At 55.5% G+C, this 12,228-nt stretch overlaps 1 protein-coding gene across 3 annotated transcripts in view; it reads right to left on the bottom strand.

The window, feature by feature from the left end:
- Positions 1-684: 684 nt before the first annotated feature.
- LOC106726815 overlaps positions 685-12,228 on the bottom strand; it is a 19,812-nt gene continuing 8,268 nt past the window's right edge. For 2 of the 3 annotated variants that reach the window (XR_001362921.1, XR_001362920.1), the window contains 3 exons: positions 9,655-9,758; positions 7,242-7,375; positions 6,101-6,796 (listed from right to left, as the gene is read on the bottom strand). Coding sequence is in view for 1 of the 3 variants with exons in the window: in XM_014543078.1 (XP_014398564.1) it covers positions 4,689-4,910; positions 6,716-6,796; positions 7,242-7,375; positions 9,655-9,721 (504 nt within the window). In the remaining 2 variants the exon portion in view is untranslated. Of the gene's footprint in view, positions 4,911-6,100; positions 6,797-7,241; positions 7,376-9,654; positions 9,759-10,305; positions 10,344-12,228 lie in introns of those variants that run through there. The other variant, XM_014543078.1, reaches the window with a different exon arrangement.

The following is a 12,228-nucleotide window of genomic DNA, read 5'->3' as shown; positions in this document are numbered from 1 at the left end:
GGACTGAAGGTGAGCGGCTGCTGTGTGGCTGGGCCCTGTGTGCTCCTGGCTCTTACCTGGGTCCCACCCTAGTGGACCGTACCTCCCTTCTCTAACCCTCCATAGCGGGTATTCCCAGACTTGTCATGGCAGCTCCCTGGGGCTTCCGACTCCCCCGTGTGGGTCGTGATTGCTGTCTGTGCTGGTCTCTGGAAAGTCTAGCAACGTGAAGGCACCCGGGGTTCCCTGGGGGGCGGGGGGCTGTTATGCGCTAAGTTGGGACCCCCCCACAAATTATTCATGTTGAAGTCCTAACGCCCAGCACCTCAGCATGTGACTGTATTTGGAGACAGGGTCTTTGAAGAGATAATGAAGGTTGAATGAGGTCACTAGCGTGGGGCCTAGTCCAATGTGACTCGCGTACTTATGGGAAGAGATTAGGACACAGACACGCAGAGTGAAGACACAGGGAGAAGACAGCCATCTACAAGCCAAAGAGAGTGGCCTCAGGAGAAACCAACCCTGAGACCCTGGATCCTATTCTTCCAGCCTCCAGAACTCAGAGGAAGTAAATTTCTATGGCTTAAGCTGCCAGTCTGTGCCACCAGTTATGACAGTCCTAGCAAACTAAAGTGGACAGACAGGTTCATTCCCTGCTCCCCCCCCCCACCCCCAGTTCCCTCCCTCTACCACGTTCCCAGGAAGAAACAGGACACAAGTCAAGATCCAGCACTTTATTACAGTCACAAAGCACAGGAGAGACCACTTGGGTCTCACTGAAGTCTTGTTTCCCCCCTTTCCCCAGAGGAAGTCATGGGGGGGGGGGGACAGCCCCGCCCACCGGGCCAGGCCAGTGGGAGGAAGGGGACAAGGGCAGGTTAACAGCATAAACACAGACTTGGTTTGGTTCCAGTTTCATGACTTACAAGCTGTGTGATTTTTAGGCAAGCCTCTTAGTCTCTCTGAGTCTTGGCTTATTCCTCATCTGTGAAACGGAGAAGTGATAGGACCTACCTCCCTGGGTTGTTGTGAGGATTGAATGCAATAACACCCGTGACGTGTTTAGCACAGTGTCTGGAAAATTGTATGTAGTCACTGAGTGGAACTGTTATTATTGTTATTAGGACCAAGCGGACTAAGTCATATTTCTTCATGGTCAGGCCAGCTCTAATCTCTGTGTTTGAGGGAAATGCCTTCAGTGAGGCCTGTTAGAATGACAGCCTGTGACACATGTGGAAGCCACCTGATACCTGGGAATACGGGGATCAGACCCCAAACTTGAGGATTCTGGGGCCGTAGAACCTACTGTCTCTACCAACCCCATGAAAAGCACCAGGAAGGGTTTGCGAAAAGTTCTATGTTTGTGCCTGGACCATTTCCAGTCTTTGGCATTCAGTCATTAGCATACCATATGTCTACTCACAAAGTCTTTTTTTTGTGTCTTGTAGTTTTTGCTTTTGGCTAAGGAATTGCCATAGGCTACTGCACTTGGAATCAATTCCTGGCTCTGCCTTTTGTTATCTGGGCAACCTTGGGCTGGTCACTGCACCTTTCTGAGCCTCACTAGTTACATAACTTCAGGGAGCTTGGAAGGAGAAGCCAGGGTATGGAAGTAAAAGTGCACTGTTGATGGAAGCATCCTTGGTAATGAGATGATGGATGGGGCCACAGTGGTCATTGGTTAGTGGGGAGGAGTCTCAGGTCACTGGCGAGTGGGGCGGAGTCTCAGCACGTGCCTGCCTGTGTGAGTGGTTGTGTGCGCGTGCAGAAGCCCAGTATTCCGGGAGTGGGTAGAGGCAGGCATCACCACAAGAGGGTGCTCTGAGCTTTGTCTTCTCTACCTTGAAAAAATTATCCTTTTTCTATGGCTGATTCCAAAGTGATCTAAGACTCGTGCTTTTTAGTTTACCTAACTGATTTAATAAACTTTACAAATAAATTGATGTGCATTTATTAGTTTATCAATAAGTGGATACGATACTGTGTCCCTACCATCGGCATGCTGGGAAGTGGGGCGAGGGTGGGTGGAGACAGGAAGAAACTGGTGCCTTATGGTGTCCCGGCTCCACCACTGCTCAGCTGAGTGCCTGCAGGAATTTCCCAAGAGTGCCACAGTGGTGAAGTTCCCACATCCAGCCTCAAAGGGATGTTGCGAAATGGACCAAATGGAAAGAAAAGCAACTTAAAGGTCAAGAACACAGTCGCAAGCCCTCTTACCTCCAGTGCAGGCCTCCACTTGACCCGCATGCCGTGCTGCAGCCGAGGCCCCCGGGGGCAACTCTGGGATGGGAAGGAGGCGAATCCAGCTGTTAAGCCATGACCTCAAGAACAGTATTTCCAGGAATCCCCATCTTAGCATCTAAGGGATTCCTGGGAAAACTGGACCGTGAGGACAAGGTGAGAGTGCGGCCTTCAGCACCAAGGCCCTGCCACGCCCCTACGGGACCACCGGGAGTTTCTTCTGCATCCAGTCAGTCTGCAGAAGCCAGCGTGGGCGCGCCATGTATTGCAGGATGTGGCTCCGGGTGGCGTAGTGACTGGAACTTCAAGTGGCCTGGAAAGTACTTTCCCGGAGGTCAAAGGCCACGTTCTTGACCAGCATCCATCCAGCAAGCTGGCCCCCCTTCCCAGGACAGCCATGAGTTGTGTGCATTCCTGAGACTCCAGCCAGAGGGAGGGTTTTACTCTAAACTAAACCAACCGGGCAGATCCGGTCCCTGGTCTCTGGCAACTTCCTCCATGGTGACCTCCAGCAAGTCACTTAACCTCGGCTTTCCTCAACTGTAAAATGGGATAGTAGAGGACCTATCGGATTAGGGGAGATAAATATAATTTAGAGGGTGGAGGCTAGGAAGAAGGGAATTGCTAGGATTGATGGAAAGTGTCTGGGTCTGTCTTTGCTAAAAGTGACCCAAGATGTAAGGACAAGACCAGAGCAGGGTTTATTATGTTCACCTTCAGGTCCCCGATCCCCAGGTTTCAATGTCACCTGCACTGGGTAACAATACAGATCTGAAACCAGACAGATTAGGCTACAATCCTGGCTCAACACAATCAAGGTGTGACCTTGGGCAAATTAGTTAACTAAAGCCTTAGTTTTCTCATCTGTAAAATGGGTCAATAACAGTATCCACCTCCCAAGCTTATTGGAAGGGTAAATAAAATTGTGCTTAGCCCAGTGATTTTCCTCTGCTGTTCCTTGCTTGTCTGAAGCCTCTAGGAGCCGGCAGGCATTTGTGAGATGTTTGGATTGGTTTTAGTCAATAGCCTGGGGCAAGGTTAGCAGCTCCAAGAGAGAAGAGCCTGGCTCAAAGCTCAAGACTTCATCTTTAGGACTGAAAGATTTTGTCCAACCCACAAACGATGGATGGGTTTCAGCTCTGAATCCCTGATGGGACTTGGTGTTGAGAAGGATTCTGAAGCTGCATCTGAGCGCTTCAAGAATGGACGCCTTGACAGATTAGCGGGGTCCACCACGGCTCAGAAAAAGCAGAGTCAGGGTGCAGGGTAGTGGCCACACTAAAAGCTCCAACCACTCATCTTACAATGGACAGACTATGGGGCTTAGAGCAGCCAGGACTTGCCCAGAATCATGAAGCAGATGGTGGCATGGGTGAGACTTGGGTCCAGAAACTTCCTCAGCACAAGCTGCTGACAGTCTGGAGACCGGAAGTGTCCTGCCCTTCCTGGTGCCCCCAACACCAGCACTTACCGCTTCTGGCAGGTGTCCGCAGAACAACTTCTCCCTTCCTGAGCTACAGTGCTTCATCTCAGACTCCCAACTGACCAGAGATGCAGCACTGCACCTCAGGCTGGGAGACAGGCCGGCCTGCACAGGGAGGCTGCGGGCAGGGAGGCCGGGAGGGGGCCTCTGCTCCACCAGCTCCGCCCCTCAGGCGACTGTACCCCACCTCTCCTTGGCCTGGCATTTGAACCCTCTGGGACCAAATCTCAACTTTCCTTTTATTTATTTATCTTTTTAAAGAGCTTTATGGCAATGAGGTCCTCTCTCCCCTTTAAAGTGTACAATGAAATGGGTTAATACATCCACAAAGTTGCACAACCATCGCCACAATCAATTTGAGGATATTTCATCCCTCCAAAAAGAAACCTCTTACCACACAGCCCCTCCCACCCGCATCCGCCCCAGCCCTGGGCAGACCACCTTCTGTCTCTCTAGAGCTGCCTATTCTAGACATTTCAATAAATGGAGTCTCCCAATATGTTGACCCCATGCCCCTCCTTTGTGCTCAGTGTGTCCCAGCCAAACAGCACAGTCCTGGAATCTGACATTTTGCACCACCCAACACCTGCCATGGCCCCTGCCTGCTCTCCCTGCTTCTACCCCCAACACCCAGACTTCCCACCCACCCTTCCCTGCCATCGACCCACAGTGATTTCTCAAAATGCAAACATGGTCCTATCTCTCCCCTCCTTAAATCCTGAAAGGGCTCCCACTGCTCTCCGGCTAGACCCTGAAACCTTCACCAAAGGCTATGGCGCCCGCCCCATCTTCCTCTTGGGCCTCTCCTCCAGGGAGCCCTGCACCTGCCACCTCAGGCTCCCAGCTGCCATGCCACTCCCCTGCCCATCTGCTCTTCATGGGCTTGGTGTCTACTCAAACGGCCACTTCTTCAGGGACGCGCTCCCTGCCTTTCTCAGACATCAGGATACCCGGGGCATGTCCTCAAACATCCTGTGCCCTTTTCCTAATCCTTTGCCACAGTCTCGTTTAAGACCACCTGCACGCATGGGCTGCAGCCCTCCGTGAGGGAAGGGGCCCTGCCTACTGTACTCACCACGGAGAGCAGGCTCGGGCAGTGGAGACCCCACAGCATCGGCTGAATGGCTGCATCCTGTTCCTCAATCTCATTCTCTCTGCTGTCAGGGCCGTTTGCATCTCGGTGGAACTGCACTGGATTTCCAGTTCCCTGAGGACAACACCCACCTCTTGTTAATGCCGGGGTGTCCTGGGTTCTCTTGGGGCCTTTGTACATGATGACGGGCCCAGGGAATGAATGTCACCCAGTGGATGATTGAATGGTGTGTCGGTAATTCATTTTCCTCTTTAGACCTGGCTTGGGTGGGAACATCTGAGGGAGCAGGCAGAGCCCCCCTGCACTCCTCCTGTCCCCCAAGATCTCAGGGCACCCTGGGAGTATCCTCCTTCTTTTTTGGATGCCCACTGTGGTGGCCTTGATGCCAGATAACATATCTGTTCAGGGATATCTAAAGGGCAAAGGGGGGTGGGCAACCCTTTCTCAGGGCTGGAACTGAGCAGGAAAAACACAGTTGATACTAAAACGCGTCTCCGATGCTCCTAGCAGAAATCTGAAATCAGGCCCCTATCCAAAGAGTCTTCTCCCTGCTCTGACATGTGGGGTAGGTCGGTCCCGATGCCCCCCTGAGCAGGCAGCCCCTTCCTGTACAGCCAGAGAACTGCCTGCCTCTCAGATGGAATCCTTGTAGGAACTCTTGGCAAACCACGTTGGTCTGGGGAGGGATTCCAACACCAGGACCAGCCTTGGGGGGCCTGGGCAGCCCACAGCCCATCCACTCCTCTCTCCGCTGCTCCCGCCAGCCCCGCTCGCCTGACTCATGTGGAGGCTTCAGTGAGGAGTCAGGGAGGGTTGTTCCAAAAAAGGGATCACCTGCTGCCTGGAACCAAGCAGATGAACCAGCCCCTGCACCCAGTGGGTGCCCAGGTTTCCCCAAAGCCCTTTCACCAAAACCAGCTTTGACTTCTGGGTGCAGCACAGGGAGTGAACCGTTTGGGGAGAGTCTGTGGCCTCGGCACTCAGTAGCTGTGGAAGACAGAGTGATCACGTCTGTCCATCCGCTCTCAGTCCTGTCTACCAGGAGGGGAAGCGGCGGCTGGGCGCTCGCCTGTCTGCCTCTTTCCTAGCGCCTGCTTATCAGCCTCAGGCCCAGGGCCTCGCAAGCCAGGGCACCGGGTGGAGTGTGATAACACCGTTTCATTTTCACTGTCTGTGTTCTGACCCTCACCTCCCAATTCTGGTCAGTGTTACAGTTTTCCATTTTTCGTGACTAGATTTAGATATTAACAACGACATCTTAAATTTGAAAATATTATGATTGTAAAAATTTTTAAAAAGGGCACCTGAGTGACTGCAATCTGGGCCACATTTAATCTTCAGAACGGCTGATGGGGCCGGCGAGGTGATGGTATCACCTCCGCGTGGAGGACCCAGAAGTGGAGGAGACGGGTTCTAGGCCATAGCCCAGCTTGAAGGGGGTGGGGGTGCCGAGGGCTATTTCCAGCACATCCCACTGTCCCACTGGGCTCAGATTGTTGCCGAAAAATAGCAGCTCTCCTGGGTGTAGAAACAGGAAGTAGATGGGGCAGTCCCACGCTCCTGGGGGAGTACCGCTGACGCAGGGACAGGGGTTTGAGGCACAGCCTCTGACCAGGGGAGGGGTGTTGCCGCCATTTCCTCCGTGGCGATAAGCTGCCTAGTTGTTTCTTTATATCTAGAAAAATCGTAAGGGTGCGGACTGTGCTAAGAACAGCCATTTACTGAATGTTTTAATTGGGCCGATCCCCGTGCATCCCCAAGGCTCCGTGGGATGGGACTTTTCTGAGGGCAGGGAGCGAGGTGCCGAGCTGGGATTCCTCACTCGGAGCAGCTGGCCCAGGGCCCCCATTTCAACCTCTTTGCTCAATGTCTCACCCCCTGACCGACCCTTTGGGTTAGAGACAGTCTAACCATGTCACCTGTCCATCCGGCAAACCGAGTCCATCTTCCAAGGGGGAGACGGGACTGAACTTGATGTCATCCTTGCCCTGGAGGAGTGCCTGCGGGTGGAAATGGAAGGAAAATGCAAGGCAAATAGGGGACAGACCCCAGTGGCACATGAGCCCCAGAAAGGACTGCCAAGGGCTCAGAGGACAGAGAGGTTCCTGGCCCTGGGGGAAGCTGGGAGGGTTTCCTGGAGGAAGAGGAGGTGAGGCTGGGCTGGGAGGGCCTGGCTCTCTGGCCCCTGGAACTCTTCCCTTGACTCTTGTGTGTCTTCCCGGCTGGCAGACAGCACTGGCCTGATCGAGAAGGAGGCCGGTAGCCCTCCTATGTCACTTTCCCCGCAAGAGGCTCTGGGTCCCTAGTCAGGGGACAGGGGGCCACTTGGGAATTCCGGTTCTATCACCAACTGGCTCAGTCACTTCTCACAGGCAGGTCTCCTCTCTGCAGCTGTTTCCCCTTCTGTCAAAGGAGGCATTTGAATAGGTGACCTCAGAATCTTACCTGGTGCTGGCCCTTGGCAGTCTGGGGGGTTGCTCCAAGGATGAGCCGTTTCTCCTTCCTGCTCCCCACTGTCTTCAGGAAATGTCGCGGAGCCTGGGGTAACCTCTGTCTTCTGTCGGGAAGCTCCTGGGAGGCTGGGAAGGAGAAAATAAACAGTGGCTGTCTGGGTTTTCTCGCCAGGCCTGAGCCAGGAGGCCTCCCTGGCTCCTTCCCTTATATGGCCAGGCCGTTCTGGGCTGGGAGCCTGCCTCTGCGCTCCCCCACCCTCCACCACCACTGAGGGCTGGGGGCCCGCTGGTCACCTGGGACTCTGGGGCTGCAGAGGCCGGGGCAGGACTGCGGGTGGAGGTGGGACTCAGGACATGTTCCCATAGTCACCTGTGCAACTTGGCCCCCTGTGGCCTCTGGGCTGTGTGAGATGGACCAGGTGGGAGGATTTATGGAGGGACAAAGGGTGGAGAGGAGGGAATCCACCTGGTTCTGACTTAACCTCGAACTCACCGCGTGACCCTGGCCAAGCCCCTTCCTCTCCTGGCCTGTTTCTCCCTGTGTCAATTGAGGGCATAGAAAATCCTAATTAATCCTCACAGTCAGCCCCATCGGGTGGGAGCTTTTGTTTCCCTATTTCACAGAAGGGAAACAGGCTTGGAGAGGCTAATGGACCACAGCTATCCAGCAAAAAGGGAGCAAAGCTGGATTTGAACTTGGGGCATCTGACTTCAGGGTCTGTGCTCTGAATGGGAGGATTGCTAAGGCTCCTCTTGGTGATAATATCCAACCACTCACATGTGCCATATGGAAAGGGGATTCTGCTGCAGCTGGTCCCTCGAAGACCAGGGAGGCCCCAATGCCCAATGACCAGCCCAGAGGACACTGTTTCGTTAAACAATGGGGGCAGAGGCTCTAAGACATCCATCTTGGTGTCCCCAGTACCCCACACAGGGCCTGGTGCAGACTCAGGGCTCAGGAAAGGGGAGTTGTGGAATCACTGACTAAATGAACCTCAGTAGGTTCACAAGTTCCTTCTTCCCTCTCAAGTGCCTGCCTGTGTCTCAGCCTCAGGCCATTGTCTCCTGAGCTGGATTGACAGGGTCCAGTCTTGCTCAGGTCAGCTGTGGGACCGAGATGAGGGTGGTTCCGCTCAGGGCTGGGCTCCAGCTGCAGTGACCGTGGGAGAGGCTGCAGGAGGGGAGGGCAGGCCGGGAGGTGGGGGTGGGGCTGGGTTGCTGGGAACAGCTCAGAAATGAGCCTCGCACAAGCACTAACATCCTGTGTGCTCTTGAGCTGGCCCTGGAACCTCCCTTGGCCCATCCATCATCGTGGCATCCGTTCGGACCCTGGCCCTCTTCCTGGGGCCCGGGGGCGGGTCGAGGGGGGCTGGGGACTGACTGTCAGTGTGGCCGAGACACCGCAGCTGGCAGCTCTGCAGGCCTGCTCAGTGTCTGAGCGGGACAGTCTCGGGAGGAGGCGCCTGGAGCCCTCCTAATCCAATTTGTTTAGACCCAGTCTCCGAGGCTCGCTGGCTAGTGAGAGGGGGCTGGGTGTGTGCGCTGTGCCGGGGTGCACGTTTGCACACACGTGTGGGGCGTGCAGAAGTGAACAGGTGTGCTGCGTTATGTAAGCCAGGCCTGGGCCTTGTCACATGTCCCCGGAATGTCAGCTCCTGGCCTCCTCCGCTCACCTCCAAGTCTTCCTCCACTTTTTCCATTCTTACGCCAGCTGGTGCCAGAAGCCCCCTCTGCAACTGACTGACTGTGCCATTCTAAGTGAGTTCCTTCACCTCCCTGGGCCTCAGTGTCTCCATCTGTCTTATGGAGCCAGTGGGTCACCCTGCCTGCTCCACGTGCAGGGTACTAAGAACTGGCAGACATGGGAAGAACAGGATGGGCGGTAAAAACAGCTGCTATGGTAGCTTGATGTCCACCTGTGCCAAGCACTGCGCTCCGGGGCACACACCTGACCGCGCGGACCCTGTCAGAGCCCCTCAGGCTGGCTCTGTCATCACCAGGCTTCCTACCCCAGCTCTACCTGTTTCTAGAGTCCAACCTGTTTACTCCTTTCCCGGGAAGACTGGCGTGGTTGCCCGCATTTCCCGAGTCCTGTGGTCTCTGGAGGGCGCAGGGCATGGGGTGGGGTGGGTATCTGGACTCTGGTTGTTTCCTCCTTTGGTCTCACTTGTTTCACCTTCATCCCAGACCCAACAGCCCCAAATTGCCTGCACCCCATCCATCAGCAGGGGCCCTCCACCCACTCCGCCCATCTGAGGCCTGGTTTCTCGGTCATTCTGAGGGTTGGGGTGGGGAGGGTACCCCGTGGACCCGGGTTACCACAGGAGCCGCCATGCGGGGGGGTGGGGGGGGTGGTGAGGTGTGGAGCGAGGTGGGTGCTGGCGAGTGGGATGGGGAGCACTTACAGTTCCGTTTCCAGGGTCCCTGTTGCCTGGTCCTCAGGAGGCCCCTCTGGGGTGCTTGCTCCTCCATCCATCATTGTAGGGGTGGTTCCTGCCAGTGCCCTCTCCTGGAACGAATAAAGATACCGCCTGTCAGGAGATGTAGGGTGCCCTGTGGCCTTTGCAGGTTCTGCCCAGGCTGCCAGCTCCGGGGGCTGAGGATGGATCTGGGTTGCTGCTGGGTCTTTGGAAGCCTCGGGCTGAACCTGCTGAGATTTTCCTGGCTTCAAAGAGCCGGCTTCTCAGGCCCTAGGCAGCTGCTATTCCTGCTTCGCCTGCCTGGCTTTCCAAAGGAGTCGTCTGAGCCGCTCCAACCTCTATGAGATGGAGGGCCGGGGCGGGGGGGTGGGGGGAGAGGGGAGGCTCCCAGCTCTGAGCACACTCAGGCCGCATCAGTGAAAGAACAGGTGTGGAAGGAAATTTCCCAGAGGCCCCTCAGATCCCACCTCCAGCCTCACACATTGGGAAAGAGCCATTAAGGGGTAGATCAAAACCTGGGGTTAACACCGTGGCCAGGAGCGAAGGGACAGCCCTGGGCCCACCTGGGACCGTTTCCAGCTGCACCAGGTTTTCAGCCTGCAAAGGGCTCCCTCCCCCGACTCAAGGAACACTCACAACCACCCCGTGGAAGAATCGCCTGCCTCCGCTTGCTGAGCTTCAAAGAGGCTCTCCTAGGAGCCCAGGGTCACCCACTGGGGAGTGTCAGAGGCCAGCTTGAGCCCAGGGCTGCTCCTGCTCGATCCAGCTGTCTCCTGAACTTGGGCAGCAGCTGGCTAGATGACCACCAAACAAAGCTCACGTCATTACGGTCATTGCAAAAGCCCCTGTGCCCTTTCCTGGCCTCGCTTATTTCCAAGAAACACAAGGTACCGAGACTGGGCCACATCTGTGAGCCAGATGGCACGGCAGCGGGAGGGAGCTGATGTTGGGGCTCTGTGCCGGCGCACGAACCCAACCCACACTGGTTCTTTCAGGAGGACCCCTTCCTCGGCTCCCTGAAGCATGTGCACGTAGGACAGCTGCTGTTCTCCTTGGGCTCCAGGGTTTCCACCTTGTTTGGAAAGAAGAGAAAGGACACAGGCCCTGGAGCTAGGCAGACCTGCACCGGACTCTCGCCCTAACACTCTCTAGCTGTGTGATCTAGGGCTGGTGGCTTCACCTCTCTGAACCCTGGCTTCCAACCTCCCAGTTGTTTGTGAAGGTGGAATGTCAAGTGCAAGCACAGCTGCTGGCACGTAGTAAGCCCTCAAGAAGTGGCTGCCATTTCCACTATGAGCATGGGGCCGGCCCCACAGTGAGGCCCAGGCACGGAGGAGACGAAGCAAGAAGGATGAGGCAAAGGCCCAAAGTGGTACCCAGAGAAGACTGGGAAGCTTTGGTGGGGAGCCACCATGTGGGGCCCTTTTCATGTCGCCTCTGTGTGGGCTGCTCTGGGCTTCTGTCCCAGAGTGCCCTCCCATCCCCTCGACACCCCAGCTGAGTTCACCAGCCTCACACGCTCCCTATTTCCTCCCCAGGGAAGGTCGCTGCCTGGGGACTTTGGAGCAAGCCCTGGGAACGCAGTTTGAGGCGGAAACAAGAATGATGCAGGAAAAAGGGAAGAAAGGGGCCCAGACCTGCCTGGCCTAGAATCCCAAGCCCTCCGGGAGTAGCTGGGGCTCTGGGAGGGCAGGGGGTAGAGAACAACATCCCCATGACTCTGACCTTGTAGTGAGAAGTTCTCCCCTCTGTCCTGCCCTCTGTCCTGCCCACTTTGCAAAGAACTGGGAGTTCCAGGGCTCCAGTTTACTGGGACTGGGCCATGCCTTTCAGATAACACAAAAGTTGGTTTCTCTTGGAACGTGTTGGATGGGAAGAGCAGCAGGTTAGGTACCAGGTCTCCTGTAGATGTGCTGTGTAATTGCAGGCAAGTGCCTTTCCCTCTCTGGGCCTCATCATGATGGTGGGGAGAGGACTGGACTCCATGGTATCCAGAGTCCTCCGAGCGTCAGATAAGTGGGGATGGTTGGACCCCACGCTGTCCCCCTGGTGTAAGTGTCAGTGTGAAGGAAGGCGAATGGTCTGCATAGGTCTGCACAGAGAGAGAGACACTGGGCAGCAAGTACTGAGGCTGGAGCTCCCCTAGCTGCCTTTGACTTCCTTTGCCCCGCTTCCAGCCTACTGCTCAGCCCAAAGCAGCCCCAGTGACCTGGATCAGGTGGATTTTCTACATCAGGACTTGAAGCCTCAGAGCATGAGTGCTGGTTTCACCCCCATTGTTCAGATGAGGAGACTGAGGCATGGAGAGCAGATGCAGTCAGTTGGGGGCCCCGCTAGGACTGACCCCTTCTACTCACTGAGGGATCCTAATGGTTCAGATCTTAACAAAGGGGCCTCACAGGAAGGAGGGAGAGAGGAGAGCCTTTAAGTTCCTTTGGCTTTGAACATGGAATAATCATGACTTCCTTTTCCAAATATCTTTTGGCCCTTCCTAGAACCAGATGGCGGATGTTTGGAATTTATGTTGTAAATAGTGTTTAAGAAGGCGGGGGGGGGGGG

The sequence above is a fragment of the Myotis brandtii genome, unplaced genomic scaffold (genome assembly GCF_000412655.1).
Source record: "Myotis brandtii unplaced genomic scaffold, ASM41265v1 scaffold32, whole genome shotgun sequence".
Lineage (NCBI taxonomy): Eukaryota > Metazoa > Chordata > Mammalia > Chiroptera > Vespertilionidae > Myotis > Myotis brandtii.
This window is presented reverse-complemented; position numbering and strand designations above follow the sequence as displayed.